Source organism: Sparassis crispa (genome assembly GCF_003851025.1).
Source record: "Sparassis crispa DNA, contig_000002F, whole genome shotgun sequence".
In the NCBI taxonomy this organism is placed as follows: Eukaryota; Fungi; Basidiomycota; class Agaricomycetes; order Polyporales; family Sparassidaceae; genus Sparassis; species Sparassis crispa.
In genome coordinates this window covers 676,186-698,471 of record NW_020939749.1, presented here as the reverse complement: position 1 = coordinate 698,471, position 22,286 = coordinate 676,186, and the positions used below count along the sequence as shown (strand labels likewise).

Genomic DNA, 22,286 nt, shown 5'->3' with positions numbered 1-22,286 from the left:
GTGTTGACTGGTCAGCCCGGTATTGGTGCGTAGCACGCGGATTCAAGTGACGATAGAACCGACCTGCGTGACCAGGGAAGACTCTGTTCCTAGTGTACGCTCTGATCAAACGGCTCATCAAAGGTCAACCGACGATTTTATCAATCAATCCCTTCAGCTACTATTTGTTTCGAGAGTCCGGTGCCTACCGATTTACAAGTGCCGACATGGATGGCTCAACATTACGTTCGGCGATCCGCGCTATACACAATGGAGTTGTTCCCGGAGGGAATTTCGCAGAGGAGGATGCAGGATGGGTTCTGTATGACTCGAATGACACGCAAGGGTCGCTGGTGTGGAACAGTGTGGACTTCTTGCCGTGGAAGGTTGTCTTTTGCACCTTGCCGAAATCCTCCAGATACAAGGAATGGGCCAAACAAAAAAAGTTGAAAAGTATGTCATGAAACTCTGGTCGTGGTCTGAGATATGTGCTGCAGCGTATGTCTGATGGTTTTGCGACTGTCACAAGGATCTGATCCAGTTCTGTTTTAGGCCACTACAGACCTTCACGTTGCGCACTACTGAGGATCTTTGGGATGCCTATTGGCGATTTGGTCCATCCGCACGAATTGTATACGACGCAGACCCTCTGCAGCACGAAAGCGCCATTCGTAATGCCTTAGTACAGTGTCAAAAACTGGACATTCTGTTCCCACAAGGAGACCTCGATGATAACGACTCTGTCAACAATGTATTGGTGGCTGTAGGGCCGGCAATCGTAGACGGGGTTATCCACAGAAACTTCCTCTCCGGAAAGATTGCAACTCCATACATTATGAGTATGGTTCACAAGGAGGCACAGCATCTGTTAAGATGATGGTAATCCATATATCTATATAAGTGCCTGCTGTTGAATAGGTTCTTGAGGAACATATCATCATCTCAGCTGTATCGCACTGTCTCCGACTGCATATGTTTGTCTTCAACTTTGCTTCAGCTTTTGACACTTGCATTCCATTGGCTGATATCACTATCCTTCAGCTGATGCCGCCGCTCTTTCAGTCTGATAAATAGGATCGTTTACTCAATGTCTCGAGTTACCAGAGGATGTGCGGCATGTGCCAGGCTGACATCGGAGTCGTGAGTATATACTTATTCCCTCCTTTCTGCTAGCACTGGATTATTCTGCCGATCTCATAGATCGCGGACAGGATCGCGGAAAGGACCCGATAACGTGCACCGTCGGATTTTGATACTGTGTGCATTAATGTCGCCACCTGCATCATGCATGACTCGATGAGTCGGCGAATAGGATACAATTTCTGTGGTGTACAGAGGACGACATGCCGCGAGAGACGACGCGTACAACGAAACGCTGAGGGAATGGTTCAGAAACTGTTGACGGCTCAGAGCTCGGGTGGAGATGTTCTGGCACACCCAAGTGATGAATGATCAGTTTCAACCTTCGCAGCCACTACAGCAGAATTGGACTTAAAATAGCTCACGGGTCGTGTTCCTCGGAGCTTCCACTGCGGTTTGGCGCAACGGCGACTAACTTTAAGGGGGAGTGCACACGAGGATGTGAACATAGTGGAAGGTGCTGTCCAGACTGTGTGCATCCTAGGTAAGTAATCAGCGATATTTTCCGGGTGATAGCCAGCCTTGAATCAATGCAACCGTCGACGAAAAGGTAGATGCTCCCCAGAAGTAAATTCAGTCGAAGATCGTTGCAGAGAGCAGAGGTGCATGCTTCCTACTTTGCAGACAAATGGGTGGGGCAGTCCCAGCAGTACGATCTGATCCATGAACTCACCTCCACTAACGGCAGAAAACCTGATTATTGTCCAATTTACCAGGAAGGCGCATAACACCGCAATTGCAAACTGGAATATGGTCGGTGAAGAGGTGAAAATGCTACGTGCATTGCGCATACGTCCAGGGCACAACTTCCTTTCAGTCTCTCGTAGTAGGTACAATACCACCTGTTAATACACTCGGCAGCTCCTCTCCTCCAATCCCCGAAAGCAGCGCGATAGATCCTCCAACCAGAAGCGCCAGCGTAACAACCGTGCCCGTCAATAGCACAAAAGGCCTGGCAGAATTCCACTAATGAGCACACCACGGGAATTGACAGCGCCCACACTCACCCGCTCACATCCAGGCGTTCGCAAGCGCTGCCCGCCCAGTTCTCCGTCCGCCCCCCGTCGTCCTTCGTGGCCGCACATGCGCAGACGTAGCACGTCTTCCCAGCCTTGCTCGCGCGCACACATTCGCCATGCCCACTGCAAGCGCCCGTCCCGTCCACACACGACTCCGCAGACGTGTAGCACGTTGACACGCCACTGATCGGCTCCGCGGGCCCGGGCGAGGGCACGGGGAGCGGGCTCTGAGGTGGCTGCGCGCCGTCGTTCTCGTCCTGGCGCTTCAATAATGCAGTAGGGACGGTCACGATGGCAAGCTTTAGCCCCGACTTCGGCATTGCGTTGGAAAGGACGCCCCGCATGGTCTCCGCTGCGAGGGCGTATTGCTCACTCGCGCGACCGAACGTCTCGACTATCTGGGAGAGGCCAGTCAGCTCGAGTGCGGCGAACGAGTCGGTTGTGGTTTCAGATTCGAGGAAGTCCACGAGCGCGGCCGTCTCTGAAAGGAAGGCTTCCGTCGCGGAGGAGGGGACGGAGAAGATGTCGAGAATGCGCGGCACGCCCGGGTGTGAGGGTTGCGATAAAATATGTGAATAGGCCTGCTGTGCGCGTTCAAGGTAGGTGGGTATGAGGGAAGAGAGGGAAGATAGTGATGGCGTAGTATACAGGGAAAATGAGGGTTTCATTGTTGATGGGACAACATCTGCAAGAAGAGAAAGTCAGCTGGAAGCTCTCTGCACATTGCCCTGGTGAAATATGTCAAGGAAATCCCTCATGCTCCAATAAACTCGTGTACACTTCAACGGCCCACTCATGAAGTCTACAAGATGCCTACAGACTAACCCATCGCATTTCCGCAAAGAGCATTCCGGACATTACACCAGTGAATCATGGAATGACGCACCTTTTGCAACCTCTTCGCCCACAGTGATCAACAAGGCACTCCACACACCCTTCCCTACAAATGACTCCTGCCGGTCTAACTCATTCGCATCCACAGATTCGAAGTACTCCAAGCCAAGATGCCGAGAGAGCGCAGTACCAGCTTGACTTGCTGAAAGCCTTGACGGTAGATCTTCTACAGGATGTAGGTACACCTCAACAGCCTGAGCGAAGCCCGCCAGTAGCAGACAAACCAGAGATCCCCTCATGAGTGAAGCCTATTGACTTAGATGTGGTAAAGTGCGCTGCCGCTCAACTGCCGCTAGTAACTTACATACTAGTACCGGCGCTTGACACTCAAGAACGCTGTTTGTGCCTATTTGCCTCCGGTGGCGGGAGACCATATTTATGATCTCACTCACTCACTTGAACATCTGCGCGAAAGATACGTTTTGACGATAAGTTGAACAAGACTCGGTTTCACAGTAGTTCCAACACAGCAAGGCCGCTACAGTGAGTGCTGCAGTGATTCTTTTGCGGAGACTCGGATCCGGATCGCCAGACCGTACTTATATCGTCGCCGTGCCCGATTCGGGACAACTAATCTCTTTATCCACCGCTTCTCTGTTGCGCAGGCTGGTGTGTAGTCCATCTGATCACCTTTCATCGCCCACAGGTCGTCCTGCGCGCTGCAGTGCAGCAGCGGAAGCCGTCGCAGGCAACTTCAGCACATCCCGCAGGCGAATCGATCATCGCAGTGAGTCGATGTTCTACTTGCAGCCCAGAGAGTTTGCATGCGAAATCCTTGTGCTAATCGCGAGGCTACCACGATTTATTGAAAGCTAACCATGTCCGCAGAACGCACGCTTATCCGTTTGTCCAACACCATGTCCGACACCCAGTGCTCACCCCGCGCGGACCATACGAGCCTACCGACAGAGCTCTGGCTCGAGATCTTCCGTTACGCAACCTACGTTCCGCGCGCACGATGCATCAGCCCGCGGGAGTCGTTCGAGATACAGCGGCCCTTTAACCCGCTGAACACCCCTGTGTCGTCAATGCGCACCAAGTGCAGCCTGGTGCTCGTGTGCCAAGGTTGGCGCCGAGTATCCACCGAGCTTCTGTACGAGCACGTCGTGATCAACAGCAGTCGCCGGGCGTATTTACTCGGGCGGACGCTTGAGTCGAGCGATCTTCGCGCGGCTATAGCTGGCGCTAGTACCAGCGCAACCTCGGAGAACACCACCTCGGAGCGGGGCCACGCGCGTTGGATCCGGCATCTGGAAATTCACACCTGTTCGCGTACATCGAAGACTGCACCGTTCTGGTATGCAATCGCAGGGATTCTGTCGATGCTGCCAAATCTGCACGCAGTGAGCGGGTTCTGGGAGCGTCCGCTGTCGAAGGGGATGCTGGACGTATTCACGCGCTACCTCGGAGAGTCGGTGCGCGCGCTGTACTGGGAGGAGGGCGAGGTGCCCGCAGGAGAGGCGTCACTGCTCGCACCGACGTTCCTGACGAAGTACCGCTCCCTTCGGGTGCTCGACATCCGCAAACTCGCATTCGAGAACTCCAAGACCGTGCCGGAGCTTGGGGACACCCCTGTGGTACTCCCAGGCGTGATTGACTTGCTAATCCCGATGTGCCCAGCCATCATGGCATTCGCGACCAAGCTCTCCCTGCCTGCACTCGCCCGCCTTGTCCTCGACGCGTCAACCGCGCGTACCAGACGATTGTCCGCCATCCCTCCTGCTCTCGACACGCTCCTCGCAGTGCACGGCCCCAAGCTCACGACGGTCGAACTTCTCCCAGTAAATTCCCTATCATACGCGTCCGGCCCAGTAGACATCACGACCTTCCTCCAGCCAGACGTCTGCCCGCAGCTCGACACGCTTGTTTTTGACTGCCGCGAGCGCGTCCTGAGCGCGCCTGTCATCTCCGCATTGCAGCAGCCTCCGCAGCGGCCGCCCGCTAAGTCGCTCTTCAGCCCGCTCCCGCCACCCACAGGGCCCCCACCGTCGGACTCCGCGCCGCCACTGAACGCGCCGCACGCGGCGCTGCGGCGCGTGGGCATCCGGGGTATGGGCATCAGCCGGCTGTACCCAAACCGCCCGACGCACGCGCAGCTGCACCTGCGCGCGTTCGCGGAGCAGCGCGAGCTGTTCCCGGCGCTCGAGGTCGTGCGCACGCTGGGGTTCCTCGTCGACGCGTCCACGGACCCGTTCGCGCGCGACATCTTCATCTGGTGGACCGAGAAATACGAGAGCGCCGGGCTCGACCTCCAGGACGGCGAGGGCGTCGTCTGGCTGTATACCGACCCCGAGTGCGATGAAAGCGCTGCCACAGAGGAGCAGCTGATGGCGGCGGACTGCGTGGACTACGTGCACAAGAGCGACGTCGAGCAGTACAATTTGGCGAAGGCGCAGGCGTGAGGGAGTCCGTATACTGTTCTGAATGTTTTGTCTCCGGTATGACTCGAAATCGTTGTTCTCGTTGACATCGCGGTTGCATTGATTGCACAATCCTTCTGTATTTCCTGATTCGAAACTTCGATCTACTACAACGCACACTTACCGTAACTTAGGGCTATTCCCAACCGTGTACTCAAGATTGTAATTATTCACTTCAGCATAATAGATCATGGTTAATATTGAGCGTGTGAGTTGTAGATTACAGATGAGTGCAGTGGACATATGGATGCAAAGGATGAGGCAAAGTTCGTGTCGCGTAACTTTCTCCGCGACTGATGAAAACAATGATAGATGTATACCCCCTCGAACGAGACAGATGTTTGGCCTAGCAGGACGAGCCCAGAAATCGATCTGACGGTTCTCGACTACCACTCGAACTCGCTACAAACGGTTCAGACACAAGCGAATAGAAGACCTTGCCAGACGTACCAAGTGCACTTGGCGAACAGGTAGTCTTTTCTATTAACATGAATCATGCCGTCCTTGAGGATGCACTTCCATTTGTTCTTGACACGCGCAACCTGGACAGCATCGAACGTTGGTAAAAAAAGAGAGCTCAGAATGCCACAGTAAGAGAGTCATGGCAGACGCACCTTATCATACGTGCAGAACACAATATCGGGGACAGCAGCGGCATCCTCGCGATCGTCATCGCCATCAGAGTCTGAATCATCAAGATCGCTATTAATGGCCTCATCGTCCACCTGCGCTACGTTCATGTTCTGCGAAGGCTGAGGAAGAGATGGGTGTGACGACCGGGGGGCTTGGCTTGGCGGCGGAGTGGACGAGTCCGACGAAGAGGACGAAGGTCCGTCAACCTGAGGAATTCGCGCCGTTGTCTGAGCTGCCTGCACAGGAGGCGGGTACCGCGCCGTGGGGGCAGGCGGTGAGGGGCCTGAGGGTGGCCGACCGGTGGGCTGACTGTACATATTTCTGTTTGCCCCCGGAATTTGGGGGCCCGTAAGTGGTGGAATGCCATAAGAAGGCATGTTCCCTGTCAGCATGTACCTGCTGTCCATAGGCTCAGACTTGATCTGCGGCCCTGGTGGCGGAGCCACATGGGGCGGTACATAAGGGTTGTGCGGAGGGTATTGGGGATGACTAATGGTGTGCATCGGGTGTGGAGGATACGGAGGGTGTTGAGGTGTAGGCGGCTGGACAGCGGTTTCAAACTCGGCCACATTGGAATCGATGATTTTTTTCTCCCAAATCTACGCAAAACCATGGTGGAATCACTAGGTGAAGAGCGAGGACGGTATACTCACGTGTTGAAGATCGGCCAAAATGTTCTCGCCAACGCCGTACTCGTCGAACTCGGTCTTAATGTTGGCGATCACGTCGTCGATGACGGTGCGATAGATGGTGGGCTCATCGACAAAACTCACGGTCACCAACTGGAGTACTACAGCACTACATGGTGAGCAGCTCACCACTATTTTATTGGACATCGACGTTTCAGCTCCAGGGATCGTCTTCTACGGCGAGCACGATAATGGGGCCACGGTTTGGTGGTGGGAGGAGACAAGGAAAGGCCATTTATACAAGGTGAGTAATCCAGGAAAGAATCAAACTCCGACAAACTCCGATGGCATGAAGGTCGTTCCCACGCACGGACCATCCCGCTATGACGCACTATGCCAATGTTTACAATACGATATCCGCCTTCGCCCCAGTGGGCTTAGGACATGTCTAATGACAGGCCTCGACGAACCCAGTAATGCGAACTCGCACTTTCAGTAATAATCTCAAGGCTCTTGCTCTAGGTCTCGCTGCGGTGGCTGCACTCTCAATGGGCATTCTGCGCACTAACTCGTTTCAGGTGATGTGGAGTGGGGACACCACTCCACTGACGTCCACGGCGTGCAGGAGATAAAAGGTACGTCGCTCGAGCTGCTCACCCGAACTCACTTTCCAGAACTGCCTTCGTATATACCAAGGTGAGTGTTCATTCTAGTCTATACGCTCCGTAACGCACACAGCACGCAGATGCCCTTCTTCCCTTCCAGCTCTGCGGAGGGACCCACATCTGCCACACCTGACCCTTCAGAGGAGGCACCTCCTTCGCGCAGCCGCAGCATCTTCTCCCGCAACTCGCGTTCTCCAGATTACCAGCCCTCGACCGCCGCCAACTCGACGCGCAGCGGGAACGGCAGCTCGCGCGGGTTCTTCAGCCAGCGACGGTCCTCGTCGTCCAACTCGGGCCAGGACCTGCGGAACCACCCATCCATCGTCGGCGCGCGCCAGAAGGTCGCGGACGCAGTGGCCGCCGAGCGCGATGTGGACCAGGCGCTGCGGCAGGCGCGGGCGTCCGTGCGCGCCGCACGTGAGCACGTGCGGCTGCTCGAGCGGGAGGCCAAGGACGAGTGCGTGCATGCGCCTTCGTCTGACGACGCGCTTCGCTGAATGTTGTTCGTCTATGTAGGGCTAGGCGCGCCAAGGCAAAGCAGGCGGAGCTGGAGACCGTGAGCAAGAGCGCCAAGAACCTAGGCAGATTCGGCTGAGGGCAGATGAACTGGACGGTGCGATGGGGGTTCGTCTTATCATAGATCGAACCTCATCAAGCCTTAGTGCACCCACCCTTTCCTCCGTGATTCTCGCCATGCATACCCATTCTCTCTGTACTTTCTTCTTGTCTGTATCTTACAGTGGTGCAGTAATGAAATCATTTCGAGCATGATGGATTTACTTATCGCTAGAACTGCACCCGGGGCAAGCTATCATATCTGGGCAGCGTCCGGGATCAAATCATTATTTTGCCCCGCCGGGGAGCGTATCATAAATCCGCGGTCCCGACGTTGCGGTGAGCGCGCCCTAAGGCTTCCGCACAACTCCGAGACGTGCAGCCCGATCCATCGCCATTGCCGGGTGTGGTTCAAAAAAGGCAAGTACGAAATAGAACAATCCATGCATAGATGGAGCCCTATCGCGCCTCATCAGAACATGTCCCAAGCCCACTGGGGCGAAGGCGGATATCGTATTGTAAACATTGTAAACAAATATTCAGTCTCTCTGCTCGCAGCTCATGCGCCGGCTACGCACCAGCTCACCGGCAGCACACAGATAGTATCCTATACACCGCGTCGCGTCGGGCGCGGGCAATTGCGGTTCTAATTGTAACTGCTGCTACACGTCACGCGCCTGCAGCTCACAACGAGCTAACGGGCTACCTACGATCCAAATCCACTATCCACGATCATTTTACCTGTGCGCACTAGCCTAGCCGCATCACTGAGACCAACCGCACAATGGCCGCAGAACCACCGCTGCCCAATGCCGCAGTCAAGGTCCGCCACCATCACTCAAGGAGGCGCGTTCGCCCCCTCCAGCCTGCCGCAGACGTACGGCGTTGATACCGGCTCTGCCAAGCGCGCGATCGCGGCCCCAAGCTTGGCAGCCGCGAAGAGTCTCTGGCCAGTCGGACAGACGTTATCTGTACCGGTTCAGGTGTCTGCCGGCCCGCACTGCATCCAAAGAAAATAGAGCATGAATATGAGCACGTCGCGAGCAGTGTAAAAGTCCAAAATGGTGCAGGGAATATCCAGAATGGTGCAGAGTGTAGAGGTATCCGTGTACGAAATACAGTGAATGGTACATTGGTTTGTGGCGTGCGTCGCGCGCGGCGCTATCAACGTGCGCCGGGCCCGAGCAGGCGCAGCGCGCGGTCGTCGATGGGGCTCCGACGGTACGGATGGCTGCGGTGCAGCGAGTTCAGCGGCGCGAGGTCGACGCGTGCGCCGCCTGCCTGACCGCCGTCTTGCTCGGAGACGGGCGCGGGCTCGTAAGGCAGGCCGTTGTCCGTCAACGGCGCGAAGATATCCGCCATTGGCGAATCGGGAGATGCAGAATGGGAGGGCGAGTCGGACATGCGGTGCGACGGGCTGGGAGAAGGCCAGGATCCATTCGAGAAATCGGAGAGTGAAGGGGACATGGACATATCGGAAGAATGGCGTGACGGCGGTATACACGAGGCATCAAGTGCGGGCTCAGAGACGAAGGGCGCAGTCATATATGCGGCGATAGCGTGTGGAATGTATGATGACCCGTCAATGGGTATGAGGCTGGAAGAACCAGTCTGTGGGAGGGACTGCAGGATATGCTCCTGTTGCTGTCAGAGTGGGGTGCTGCAGATAAGGGAGGGGGTCTCAAAATAGGCAGGGCACCAACTCACCGAGAGAGGTAGGGCGAGGGGCATGATGCCAATTGGAATCTGATCCGGGGACAGCATGGTGGGCTGGGGTGCGGTAGGTAACGGCGCGCGACCCGAGGGGATATCCTGTGTACGGTGTGCCGGGAAATTGGAGGGGAAGGGAGCGAAGGTGCGCTTCACGCTCGAGTTCGTGGACTTTGATGCATCGCGATTCTTGCCGGATTTGTTCGCTCGCGCGCTCTTAAACGTGCCCTCTGGGACTTGCAGGTCACGGAGGAATGGGATGTCGTCGATCGTCCGCAGCTGACCTTCGGTGAGTTTCGTGAAGTACGCGTCTTCGCAAAGCCAGTATTGAGCGAAGGGATCGAAGATGGCTGGGTATATGCGCTTACTGAGATGCCATTTCCGTGGTTTCCTCTGCTTCTCGTCGGACTGTCCCAGATCGGCGGGGTCATCACGGAAGACCGAGTATGTGAGCTTGATGAACTGATCGCTCTCGCCTGGCCGGACGACTTGGTTCTCGGACGATCTAATACGGGTCAGCACAGCGCGTCGTGAGAACAGTGTGGAGCACGCACTTCGCGCGTTGAGAGTCACCGCGACCCTTCTTCTTCTGGTCCTCAAAGTACATAAGAAAGTCCTATCACGGGAGAAGGGGGATGAGTGACGCGGGAGCAGCACGACGAAGGCGACGTACGTCTCTGACGCGGGATGCTGTCCATGATTTACCTTCAGTGAAGCGCTCCATGCTGACGCTGAACGTGTCTGCGGTGGGACCCTTCTCTTCCCATACGTAGACGTTGCCCGGGCGGAGGGCATTGCGCTCGTTTGCGTCGAGACGTTTGTCGATCTTCTCGAGGAGGCCGAGCTGGACAGCGTAGAAGAGCTTGTGGGCGTCCTGGACGGAGCGAATGTGGATGTCGGTGAGGGTTGGCTCCTGCATGGCTGCGGCGATAAGGCGACAATCGCAAGGACGGGGAGGAGGAGGAGGGGGAAGAGGGAGAAGGAGAGAAGGCGGAAGGGCGTGGAGAGAATCTAGGATTTATAGGATGCGATCAGAGGGCCCGGATTTGGGGACATCTAGAAATGATTAATCAGACAATTCACTGCAGGTGTGAGTGGAGCGAGCAAGTTTAACCAGAAAGAGGAGGCCCGAGGGACGGGATACATTTCCAAATCTAATCGAGATGCCTGCCATTCAATTCAATACACCCTGTAAAACGGGCTGTCTGCACCAAACTTTATCACCCTTTGATCGTCCCTCTCCCGCCACCACCGCCCACCCAGGCGCACGCTGCCCTGCAGCCACTTCATGCCAATCGTCACCTGCTCTCTCCTTGACGCTCGCCCGTCGCTTCGCCCGGAATATCTATTTATTCCACACGATCCACTCTTCCTCGTCAGATGTCACTGCTCTAGACATATTCGCGGGAACGTCCCCCAGCGGATCACCGTTCGCAGCCGTGCATCCTTCTTCACTGAGCCAAAAAATGAGTGTTCGGCCTCCTCCCATCATTTCTCCTGGTCAGGCCCGCTACACGGCATGGCGTCATTGCTCGAGCTCCCCATAAGTACTCGCAGTCTTGCGGTCATCGCGCGAGCATGGACCCCCGAAATTACTGCTTCGGGCTACTTGCCCGACCAGCGGGTATATTTGGCGCGTCGGTGCAAGTCGCGCCAATTCACCGTTATACGCTCCACCCTTGCGAAGCGACCCCCTTCACTCGAAAACGTGTTATCACTTCGCTTCACCACCCGATGTTGTCGTTCCTCCCACCCCAATTGTCGCTGTCAAAATTCTCACTCCAAACGCCGCACGTTCCGCCAAGAGAATTGGCGCAAATGCTCTCGGGTATCGCTGGCTGCAGCCGTTGCTGTTCAGGCCTCAATAATACCCATACACTACTTACTACTGTCTCTCGTGATGCAGCGAACCCAGTACATAACGGCATTAATCGCAACATGTGCTTCCGGGTCGTCCTGAGGGGCCCGCACATCCTGATACAAACGCTTCGGCACCTCCCGACGCCGACCCTTTGCCCATTTTTAGCATTATATTGAACCAGCACCGATCATCTGGTTCTCCCAGCATCACGTCCACTTTGCGTCCTCTGCCGTATGATCCATTCCAGGGTCCCTGCCGTATGGTAAGTTCGTTCCTGGACGATCTTGACATGCAGGAAATTTTCACTTACGGGGCTTGACCACGGGCAATTCTATTGGGGCACCTCCAAAAAGTGAGAAACCCCTGGAAAGTCGTGGTCAACGCTTTGCGCACAGTGGGCCGTTCATACGCGATGAAGACGCAGAAATCGGAGGTCGTCATCTTGTCACCCCGGTGTGAGCTTCGAGGATATGTTGGCAGGTGCTGCCGTACCTGCAAGTCACCCGCAGACAGCGACGTGGCATGGCGACAGCAATACTCCTCCTCTTCGCTCTCCGTGGCCAGCGAGATGCTGACCCCGCCGGCGCACTGGCCGGAGGAGCAGAAACCTACAAAGTGTTTGTGAGTGGGCTTTCTCGTGAAACCCTGGTTTCTCGCTCTTTGGGGGGTTGTCAATAGAATTACGCATTAACCACTGTGAAACGCCAGCCGCATCAGGTAAACCTACAAGGTGTTTTGTGAGTGGGCTTTCTCGCGAAACCCTGGTTTCTCGCTCTTTGGGGGGTTGTCAATAGAATTACGCATTAAGCACTGTGAAACGCCAGTCGCATCAGGTGCGTGCCGCTTTAGAATATTCTAAAAGGTAATGCTACTAAAGCTGTGATGAGTCTGACAAACGCCTCCGCAGCGCCAAGCATGTCAAGGCTAAAGCCCAGTGCTTACCGCGGACGATACACTCTTCTCGTCCGCTTCTCTGCTACACGTCAACCTGCCTCGCGCCACCAGATACACGTCGCGAGGCAGCAGCTTGCTCACATGGTTATCTGCGCACCGTCCTGCTGACATGCGCGTTGGAATGGCGCAGCATGGTCATCTGAATTGATATTCAATACTAAGTGCGTCCCCCGCTCATGCGGGTGCCCGCATACCGCTCCCTCTTGAATTACCTTCGCCAGGTATGCTTTTGAGAGCGCGGCCGCCCGCCCGCGGAGTTCGCGTGCTCGAAGCCCCATCGCCCACAAGGCCACCAGGGGTGCCACACGGTCTACGGTGAATTGCGAAGCACAGTTTGCCCCCGGTGGGCTCGGAGGGATAGCTGCCAGGGCAACCGGGCACGAGAAGACTGTGCCAACTGTCACCCTCACTTACAGCCAGACCCAGATGTAGCGCTACGTGGTTTCTAGCTGTGGGTCCAACGTCCAGCCCAGGCCCTGGCGGTGCGTCGCTTCTTCACATGAGATCCCTGATCCACCACCGGTGGAACGCCCGGCGGCACAGCGTCGCGCGCGATTGGTGAGATTGGTCAGCGAGCAATCAATGGGCCAGCGCACGCAGCTGCCTAGCTGTGGTGTACCCACCCTGTGTCACCATGGCGGTACCGAACCTTCGTTGTCCTGTCCAGACCAGCCCGCACCATTCTCCAAAAGTCCACAGCGGCCCACAGGCGGGGGGCCAAGTCTGAGTGCGCGGTCACGCGGACGGGGACTGGTGGCCTGGTGCTCCCCCAGTCAGATGCCTACGATGCCTGTCAGACATGGGAACGCACGCGGGTGCCGCCTCGACAGGGTGGTGCGCTCGCCTGGCTTCCTCCTGGGATCGATGCGTAGAGGAAGCGTGGAGTGGGAAGCCTGGAAGGTCGGCAGACGAGACTGGCCGACGCTGCCAGCGCTGCGAAGCGCGCGTGCTGTTACACATATTGCATGCAGGCCAGCGAATCGTGTAGCCAGCGACGAGCGGCGCGCCCGCTGGCTTATTTTAGACTATGCTTTTAGCGTCGTAGTTCTCGCAGTTCACGATATTCCGGTCGCGGGCGACAAAGTGCTATAGGTACCGCGGCTATTCCTGTCGCGGCTTGGGTCCACTTAAAGTACGAATGTGATTCGCGCTGCAGACATCGCTTCCAGCTTATGTAAAGCAGGAGGACCGAGCGTCGATTCAGACAAATAGATCCGAGTGAACTCCGAATTATCATGTGCGTAAAATCTTGTCTAACCTTGGTCTAGCGACCCAGAGTGGTCGGCGAGCGAGGCGATTGGAAGGAAGTTATTCTGAGACGACGGTCGTGGATGGTATAGCCGTCTAGACCGAGGCTGCGCCCAAGACAATTGGACGAGCGCGGAGGGAATGGCATGCATACAGATACGTTAAGGAGGTCCGGTCGAGCCCCAAACCACACGCCATATCGCGCAAAGCATGGAACCCACATTCAATACATACAAACAGTCCACAGAGACAGGAACCAGATACATGCGCCAGCACAAGAATACAACCACGTTGAAAGCAGACCACGAGACACGCTCAGAACATCGCACGATCAAACGATCGCAGGGCAACGGCGTCGATCGGATGGCGTGGCATGTAGGGCAGCGTTTTTAGATAGACCAGAGGTGCGAGGTCCTGCGACGCGCTTCGGCGGCGCTGTACCGGCGACTGCGCCTGATGAATGTCGGGCAGACGGACCGACGTGCTGAGTGCTGTGGGTGTGGGAGAGGGCTTCGACTCTGGGAAGGCTGCAGAGTATGAATCAGGAGAAGGCGGGGCTCCGGGTGCTGGTTCATAAGGACCGGGTGGTTCAGAGAATACTGACACCTGATTGGCGACCTGAGAAGCCCCTCCTTTCTCTGCGCGAGTGCGCACCTTCGACGATCGCGCAGTCATGTATTTGCCTTCTGGGACGTAACCACGAAGTGCGGCCAGCGTCGGGATGTCGGCGATGGTGTGCAGGCGTTCGAGGCTATCTTGTGTGTAATACGCCACTGCGGTCCGGACGTCACCTTAGGTGCAATCACATAGACGAAAGGAGGGGCTGACCGAGGTGCCACTTCCGACGCCCCCTCTCCAGGTCGACAAGCACGGAATAGGATTTCTTGACTAGGCGATTTCGCAGCCTTCAGAAGCGAAGTCATCGTAGGGCGGCCATGCAGGGTCCAGCTCAGTAAATAGGCACTCACGACCCGCTGCGGGCCACGGAAATTCGGGACGTACTGGCGGTGCGAGACTTCTTCATCGGCGTCCAGCTCCGGAAGCACTTCCTGATAGAGCAGAAACTCCTGTCGCCGGGATCAGAGGGCACCTAATCCGGTAGGAAATTTGGAATAAGCTCACATCCCGAACTCGAGAAGGCCCCCAGCGTCTTCCGTCGGTCCAGCGTTCCATACCTGTCTAATCAGCGGTATGAGTTTTGAGTCGGATCGGACTGCGAGATAAACATGTGATGCACTCACTCCGGTAGCTTGAGCGAGCGGGCAACGTTCCTCCCATACAAAGACACAACCCGGGTGTATGAGCTGCCTCTCATCTGGATCTAGGCGCCGGACGACCATAGGAAGGATGCCTAGCATCACAGCGTGGAATATGACATGGGAGTCTGCAAGAGACTCTACGCGGAGTCCGCTGCAAGTAGGCTGCTGCATAGCGACTGCAAGGTGAGGAGTATTTGACGAGCTGACATGGAGGCGGTCAAGGTTATAAAGTCGGATTGTGAAGACGCCGGACGCAGAAACTCGATGCTGACTACCATTGACAGTAGTTAGTTATATTGCAAAACTGACCACAAAGGGAAAAACGTTACCGCAGCCGGAACATGACCCTAATCTTATGACCGACTAGCGGCAACTGTGCATCGTCGAAACCCGCGGCATGGGACGGCAATCCACGCGGAAGAAGAGAAGTACGATGTCCCTGAGTCAAGAGAGATTAGAAGAAAGAGCTGGAAGAGCATGCAGATATCTGAAAAACGAAATGAGTAAGGGTCTCGCGAGGGAGTTTTCGTGAGTACCGTTGGGCATTGCAGCTCCAAATTGTCCTTAGGGTGGGTGTCCCGAGGAAGCTCAGTCAGCACGAAGATAGTCCATAATCCAATTGATCCTTCCCCGCACGAGAGTGTCGACGAAATAGCCGTTACGCCAATTGATGAACAAGCTGGGTGATGCCGAGATTGCAAGAAGCTCCACCTTGTTGACGTTTAGTCGATGATGCAGGGTACTTCCTGGCTACGGGGAAACCGTAAGGTGCTCCACGAGTTCCTTGAACGAGGCGGAAAATCTCAGCCCAGCTTATAGATGCTTGATCTTGCATACCGCACATGATCGAGCTTCGACGGCGGGTTGTCTGATCATGCCTCGAATCGCAGATTCAGGCGCCTGCATCGAGCATGGAATCCACTCTTGATCCACTCACGTCGTGATTTGGTTACAACCCTCAAAGAAGGGACACGATGAAGGCAATCTGTATTAACTGTATTACTCATCGCGAAGGGGTGGAAAGATCAGTGGCCGCAATCGATTGACCTACGACGTCTCGTGAGCAACACGACATGCCCGAACAGTGAGCTGGTGCACTACGTTTTGGGGTATGGGCTTCAGCAGGAGGTAAGGAATAATTATCAATCAGTAAGTTATAAAGCAGGACGTCGTTATTCACCTACTCTATGACAATCGGGGTAGTTGTTCTCCTTGAAAAAAAATGTCAGGATACATACGAAACACACATGATTGTTGTCTCACGGAGAACACTTGCGTAGGAAAAATTGTGGGCTGTTGATCGGCGAATGAGTTATTACTTGCATGGGGCTATGTGCAAGCCTATAGAGGAAGAGTTTGCCAGATCAGCGCCAATTGCAGCACAGACTTCCATATGGGGCATGCCATTGCCAGTTTCGTCTCCGACTCAGCCACCCGGGCCATACCGACCTAGCGTACCGATAACCACTTTGCACAACTCTAGTTCTATGTAGACAGACTTCTGGCAATATTGGGTTGGGCCATCTACGAGAAAGTGCGTATGCAATCAGAACATCTTCGCCCTGCCGCGATTACGGTCAGATACTCACCCTCTCCATATTTTCCGCTGCAGCGTGTACAGTATTCTCTGTTTTATCCGCGTAGGCTACAGCTTCTGAGCATGGTATCGCCAATCCTATTTGCCAGGTTATATTTATCAATGCCAATGAGACTTCGTAGTGATATTGGACACAACCAGGTGCTTACTTCGAAGGAACATACTGATGCGGTGTTTGATGCAGTTTCGACCTGTGGCTGTCAGGCGACATTTCCGAGTCGAACTACGGACAGATTGACAGCGGTGACTTGGCAACATTCAACGTACGGCCCTCAGTTTGCGGGAGGTGTTCACAATGGTCAGCGGTATCAACATGACTCCACAAATTTTAGGGCCAATCTCCACGGGAGAAGCGCTCATTGGTACGGTGGACATATAGAGCCAGTCGTTTCGTACGTCCAATGTCATAAATTCAGTGTGTCCACACCTCAAACTCCGAAATTTGTTAGTCTACAGAAAGAGCTCCCCACAAGATTATGCCTACCTCAATTCAAGTACCAATGTTGGTCGTATTGATCTAGGGCCTAATAAGCTGTCGTCTAAGGAACAGCTCCTCGGAGACTGTCGGTGTACAGCTTATTAAAGACAACATTTTCCGCAAACTCCTCAAACAATCCGTCCGTGAAGCTCCTTGCGACACTCTTGTTCCACGCCGGCCCCAGAAGGCATAGGCACCACCCCCGGTTTTGGCGCCTTCTTTAAGGTTGGTAAAATTGTTCATGTTCGTACTCTCTTCTTCTTTACATTCTGGGAGAGCGCTCGTGGAAGCGCCCGACTTCTCTCATGTTCAGCACGTTCAGCCCCAAATCTATTTGCTGTTGGGTGACAGGTTTGCGGTTGATGGCATTGCAGAGAACAGAATTTTCATTATTATATGACTGCCCCTGCAAATGTAGTCCCTGCCCAGCAGCAGCTAACGATGCCAGTAGCAGCAGCAAGACAGTTGTGAAGGTGAGAATGATTTCTGCATCATTTTGCGCAGCTTACTTTGACCATGTTCACACCATCCAAGTTCTAATCGTCTACTGATCGGTATTATTACGACTACCATCATGTCTTCTGTCATTGCCAATGCCTCGCCAAGAGCTCGGGTTACAGCACATTGCATAATGTTGACAGGGCACTAAACACTTCGCGGAACCTCACAAGGACGAGGGGAAGCCGGCCCTTTGTCTGACTCAGAACAATCCTCAGACACGATCTAACACACTCCCAGGCTGGTTCACGGACTTTGGTAAATTATGTGTAATTCTCAGCTTGTGTTTATAGAGGTGTAAATGTTGTTTCACTGAGTAATAAATACGGTACCGATTTCCTGCTAATTACACCTGGAATGTCCAGAACTCCCAACGGAGTTCGCGGGTGAATATGTTGTCAAACTGCAAGTTGAGATTTCAACAAAACTAATCTTGGGGGAGATCCTGTTTGGAATTGGTCGATCGTGATCTGCGACTGTCGAGTTCTGGCTCTTCACAGATTTGGCCGAAGACATTTTTCGGCTAAATCTCCGTGCACTACGTGCACTGGCGCTCTCGCGCGAGTCATCGACAGCGTCTGACCTCCATCTGACGGAGTGAATGCTGTACAGCATCTCACTCTTGCTATATCACCCCTTACGCTCGTCCACTCGTACCAAACACCCTTTTCTTCCGTTCAAACGCGTCCAAACTCGCAAATTCATGTCTGCTCGGCAACCACCATGGTCTCCACCGACCCCGAAGACGGAGGAGCCTGTACTGAAGGTGTACAATTCGCTGACACGGACGAAAGTCGGTATTGATTGATACTCGTCGTCCGTGCTTGAGCTGATATGTGTGGCGCAGACTGAGTTCGTGCCCTCTGAGGGGCGGCATGTAAAGTGGTACAATTGCGGTCCTACCGTTTACGATGCATCGCATATGGGCCATGCTAGGTGAGCATTGTGTTCAACTCTGTATGAGAGTGTTGAGGAGACAGTGGTCAGGAACTACGTCACGCAGGACATCCTCAGGCGGATCATGACGGATTACTTCGGATACGACGTTCACTTTGTTATGAACATTACAGACATCGATGACAAAGTGCGTGTAATGCGTGTAGCTGCTGTGGAGGGGCGCGCTGACTGCCTATAGATTATCCTACGTGCACGGCAAACACATTTGGTGAACGTATTTCGCGCGGAGACCACAGCTCTGTCTCCGACTCTAATAGACCAAGTACAAGAAGCTTGGGCCGCGTACCTAGACTCGAAGGTCGGTAAAGGGATATCAGAAGCGGAACGTCCGAGTAAAGGGAAAGAGAGAGAAACATGGCCGCAAATTGTAGAGCAATTCAACAACAAGACGTGGCGGCAAGACGGCCTGAAACGGGATGAGAAGTTCGAAATGCACTTCTTTGCCGCGGTGCGTTCTTCGATCACCCATGTTCGCAAAATGCTTATGTGCTGATCGTCCTAGAATCGTGCATATTCTGCGCTTTTAGCAGCGGAAGAATCCCTCAAGTCCGGTGCTACCGGGCAGGACGTCGCTCATACACTCATAGATGAATCTAGGGATATCCTAGCAATATCATTAGACAAACAGGTATTGATTCGAAAGCTGTCTTCTTCATCCATGCTCACTTCGCGCAGTACGGAAGCTCCATAACAGACCATTCAATATTTCGGTCCCTCTCCTCTTACTGGGAAGGCAAGTTCTTCGAGGACATGCGCCGCCTACGCGTGCGTGATCCAGACACGCTCACACGCGTGACTGAGTACGTTCCCGAGATCGTGTCATTTGTTGCAGGGATCGTCCAGAACGGGTACGGCTACGTAGTCGACGGCAGCGTGTACTTCGACACGCGCGCGTTCGACAAGGCAGATAATCACCACTATGCCAAACTAGAACCATGGAGCAAGGGCAATAAGGAGCTGCTAGAAGAGGGCGAAGGTGGGCTACAGATAGTAGATGCTGTCTGGACTGACTGATGCGTGTTGCTAGGCGCACTGTCCGTAGCAACGGGGCGCCGCTCGGGGGCCGACTTCGCGCTGTGGAAGGCGTCGAAGCCCGGTGAGCCTTCGTGGCCGTCCCCATGGGGCGATGGCCGTCCCGGGTGGCATATTGAGTGCTCTGTGATGGCCTCTGCGGTGTTCGGTGACAATATGGACATCCACTCCGGGGGTGTTGACCTTGCATTCCCGCACCATGACAATGAGATGGCACAGTCAGAAGTAAGAGGCAATTACGTCTGCACGCCCGGTGTTGACCATATTCCAGGCCTACCACGAATGCGGGGCATGGGTAAACTATTTCCTACATACTGGGCATTTACACATCGAGGGGCTCAAGATGAGCAAGTCTTTGAAGAATTTCATCACCATAGACGTAAAGATCCTCCATCGTGATATATGCCTAGTCTTGATTTACGTTTATTGCCTACAGGAGATTCTCCAAAAATATACAGCGCGACAACTCCGCCTGGCCTTCCTGACACAAACTTGGAATGCGAAGGTCGACTTCTCGGAGTCACTCATGACCGGTGAAGTGCGAAATTTGGAGTCGACCCTGAACGTGAATAGAATGCTTCCTCCCTTCCATTTTGTGATAGAGTTGACCGCGTTTACCGTCCGTAGAACTTCTTCACGACGGTCAGAGCTCGCATAAGCCGGGCTCAGGTGGACGGCCCGCATCTAGATGGAAAGAATCAGTACCAGCAAGCGGAACGTGAGACAACCAACGCGTAAGTTGTCCTGAATTTGACCGACTGCTGTATGTATGCATAACATTTCATGTACCAGTTTCCATCACAGCCAGAGGGCGTTCCGGGAAGCGTTATGCGACTCATTTAACACCTCAGAGGCGCTGAACGTCCTTCGCGACCTGGTCTCGCGCACCAACGTGTACATCAACTCGCGCGGCACGAATCTCGACGTAAGCGTTGTGGAGCGGATCGCGCGTTGGGTGGGTCAGATGCTACGCATGTTTGGGCTGGGCGAGGGCAAGCCCTTCGAGATCGGTTGGGGCCAGGAGCGTGAGGGGGTGGAAGTAATCGTGAACGTGCGTATTTGCCAACAGCGGCCGCAGGCTGTTGTCTTCGAACTGTCTCGACTGACGGAACGCCCATAGCGCGAGGAAATTCTTATGCCTTATCTGCGGACGCTCTCGTCCTTCCGGGATGGTGTGCGAAAGCTCGCGATTGCGAAGGGCGACGAGGCCCTCCAGGACATCCTGGCGCTCTCTGACAAACTCCGAGACGTCGATCTCGTACCCTTGGGCGTTGCATTGGATGATCAGGAAGGTATGCAGTCTCCATGCACACGCTCTGGCTCAATGCTATGTTATGTGCTCACTTACCTCGTGCTTAGATGGCAAGGCGTTGGTTAAGTTGGTTTCCCCTGAAGACCTGATGAAGGCCCGCGACGAGAAACGAGTCCAGGCCGAGGCGAAGGCGGCGAAGAAGGCCGCGGCAGTGGAAGCCGAGCGACAGAAGCGACTGCAGAAGTTTGAGAGAGGTCGTGTGCCTCCGGAACTTATGTTCAAATCTCCAAACGTGCCTGAGGGCAGCTACGGGAGTTGGGATGAGGCCGGCCGTCCGCTGACTGACGGAAAGGGCAAGGAGTTGAGTAAGAACCAAGGGAAGAAGGTTCAGAAAGAGTGGGCGCTGCAGAAAACACTGCACGAAGAGTTCCTCGAGTGGCAGAAGTCTAAGCCACAGTGAAATGCGAGTATTGCATTGTTGCAGGCGGTGGTTTTGTGCCGGTGACTTTCGCCCGAGCTTGTTCGGCGATCAAGAATATGTTCGTGGGCATCTGCTCATTCGCGTTTTTGTGAGACTATGTTCTTTACGGCTTCTACAGTTTACGTGGCCGTCTCATCACCAATCGCACGCCCGTACAACCAGATCAGCGATGCTCTGCAAACCTACACGGTCCTCCTCGTTAAATCCACCCAAAGCAAGACAGTCCAAATCGAGCACTCCAAGTGGGGTCTCTTCACCACGATTTCTGAGAATCAGAGGGCATACGATCTCGCTCCTCGTGTCTCCGTCGCAGGCGATATGACCGGGATAGTTATCCACATCAGGCACCAGCAAAGTTCTTCGCTGGAGATAAGCATCGGCGCAGACCCCTCGCGCCTTACCCTCAGCGACGTTGATCAGTTGGCAGGCAGGCTTTCCGCAGAACGGGCCGAGCAAAAGCTGGCCGGTACGGATGGTCTCGTCTAATTCAGTGTTTACTTGTGAAATTCGAGGTGAGGGAAATAACGAGGAATCGATGTAGAAGCCTGTATAATCGCATCGCCATCAGTCCTGCCACATGGGAGTGGATGCGGATGGATGTAAGACTTACCACACCAATTGACCGCTCTGTTCTCATCTCCAAAGTGAGGATGAAAGGACAAAAGTGAACTGTAGATCAAGGAAGACGCATTGGCAAGATTTGTGACCTGATTTTCGGGTCAGACGCTTGTTCTCACTTTGATGACTGAGAGCATCGTACCCAATTGCGCTGTCCTTCTAGTAGGGCGGCTAGCTGACCATGAACATGTTCCCAAAATTCTGATTTGTTGATCCCCGAGGGTACGAAGGCAGAGTCGGCGTGAGGCATCTTCAAGTTGCGCTGATCGCCGCGACGCGGCCCGTAGGTGATGCTGATCAGCGGGAGCAACTGGCAAGAGATTAGATAACGTCTGGCTGTGCGCCTCCGCCAGCACGATCATCAGAATCAGCCAGCGAACAGGCTGTGCCCCTCTCTGTGTCTGTCT

General features: G+C 54.6%; 10 protein-coding genes across 10 annotated transcripts; 4 read left to right on the top strand and 6 right to left on the bottom strand.

The window, feature by feature from the left end:
• Positions 1-406: 406 nt before the first annotated feature.
• Positions 407-856, top strand: SCP_0302010 (hypothetical protein; the record flags this gene model as incomplete). Its single annotated transcript, XM_027755598.1, has 2 exons — positions 407-477; positions 532-856. 2 exons carry the CDS (start codon positions 407-409, stop codon positions 854-856), a joined length of 396 nt encoding a protein of 131 aa, XP_027611399.1.
• A 1,076-nt stretch (positions 857-1,932) lies between these two features.
• SCP_0302000 (Uncharacterized endoplasmic reticulum membrane protein) lies at positions 1,933-3,271 on the bottom strand (the record flags this gene model as incomplete). Its single annotated transcript, XM_027755597.1, has 3 exons — positions 1,933-2,071; positions 2,127-2,823; positions 3,025-3,271. The coding sequence occupies 3 exons, from the start codon at positions 3,269-3,271 to the stop codon at positions 1,933-1,935; spliced, it is 1,083 nt and encodes a 360-aa protein (XP_027611398.1).
• Positions 3,272-3,850: 579 nt separating this feature from the next.
• On the top strand, positions 3,851-5,434 carry SCP_0301990 (hypothetical protein; the record flags this gene model as incomplete). Its single annotated transcript, XM_027755596.1, has 1 exon — positions 3,851-5,434. The coding sequence occupies one exon, from the start codon at positions 3,851-3,853 to the stop codon at positions 5,432-5,434; it is 1,584 nt and encodes a 527-aa protein (XP_027611397.1).
• Positions 5,435-5,838: 404 nt separating this feature from the next.
• Positions 5,839-6,921, bottom strand: SCP_0301980 (transcription factor IIA, alpha/beta subunit; the record flags this gene model as incomplete). Its single annotated transcript, XM_027755595.1, has 5 exons — positions 5,839-5,854; positions 5,903-5,994; positions 6,067-6,684; positions 6,739-6,840; positions 6,904-6,921. 5 exons carry the CDS (start codon positions 6,919-6,921, stop codon positions 5,839-5,841), a joined length of 846 nt encoding a protein of 281 aa, XP_027611396.1.
• A 341-nt stretch (positions 6,922-7,262) lies between these two features.
• On the top strand, positions 7,263-7,974 carry SCP_0301970 (hypothetical protein; the record flags this gene model as incomplete). The annotated part of the gene is made up of 4 exons (XM_027755594.1): positions 7,263-7,333; positions 7,389-7,410; positions 7,460-7,836; positions 7,896-7,974. The coding sequence occupies 4 exons, from the start codon at positions 7,263-7,265 to the stop codon at positions 7,972-7,974; spliced, it is 549 nt and encodes a 182-aa protein (XP_027611395.1).
• A 1,124-nt stretch (positions 7,975-9,098) lies between these two features.
• On the bottom strand, positions 9,099-10,563 carry SCP_0301960 (cAMP-independent regulatory protein; the record flags this gene model as incomplete). The annotated part of the gene is made up of 5 exons (XM_027755593.1): positions 9,099-9,578; positions 9,642-9,955; positions 10,013-10,149; positions 10,199-10,260; positions 10,318-10,563. 5 exons carry the CDS (start codon positions 10,561-10,563, stop codon positions 9,099-9,101), a joined length of 1,239 nt encoding a protein of 412 aa, XP_027611394.1.
• Positions 10,564-11,711: 1,148 nt separating this feature from the next.
• SCP_0301950 (hypothetical protein) lies at positions 11,712-12,309 on the bottom strand (the record flags this gene model as incomplete). Its single annotated transcript, XM_027755592.1, has 4 exons — positions 11,712-11,757; positions 11,816-11,946; positions 11,998-12,163; positions 12,233-12,309. 4 exons carry the CDS (start codon positions 12,307-12,309, stop codon positions 11,712-11,714), a joined length of 420 nt encoding a protein of 139 aa, XP_027611393.1.
• Positions 12,310-14,022: 1,713 nt separating this feature from the next.
• On the bottom strand, positions 14,023-15,309 carry SCP_0301940 (hypothetical protein; the record flags this gene model as incomplete). The annotated part of the gene is made up of 6 exons (XM_027755591.1): positions 14,023-14,480; positions 14,536-14,612; positions 14,710-14,774; positions 14,830-14,886; positions 14,949-15,237; positions 15,296-15,309. 6 exons carry the CDS (start codon positions 15,307-15,309, stop codon positions 14,023-14,025), a joined length of 960 nt encoding a protein of 319 aa, XP_027611392.1.
• Positions 15,310-18,242: 2,933 nt separating this feature from the next.
• On the top strand, positions 18,243-21,240 carry SCP_0301930 (Cysteine--tRNA ligase; the record flags this gene model as incomplete). Its single annotated transcript, XM_027755590.1, has 13 exons — positions 18,243-18,332; positions 18,387-18,475; positions 18,527-18,623; positions 18,675-18,944; positions 18,999-19,124; positions 19,172-19,472; positions 19,524-19,753; positions 19,800-19,907; positions 19,965-20,093; positions 20,156-20,262; positions 20,321-20,579; positions 20,649-20,820; positions 20,888-21,240. 13 exons carry the CDS (start codon positions 18,243-18,245, stop codon positions 21,238-21,240), a joined length of 2,331 nt encoding a protein of 776 aa, XP_027611391.1.
• Positions 21,241-21,396: 156 nt separating this feature from the next.
• Positions 21,397-22,129, bottom strand: SCP_0301920 (Free methionine-R-sulfoxide reductase; the record flags this gene model as incomplete). The annotated part of the gene is made up of 3 exons (XM_027755589.1): positions 21,397-21,806; positions 21,872-21,968; positions 22,022-22,129. The coding sequence occupies 3 exons, from the start codon at positions 22,127-22,129 to the stop codon at positions 21,397-21,399; spliced, it is 615 nt and encodes a 204-aa protein (XP_027611390.1).
• Positions 22,130-22,286: the final 157 nt, after the last annotated feature.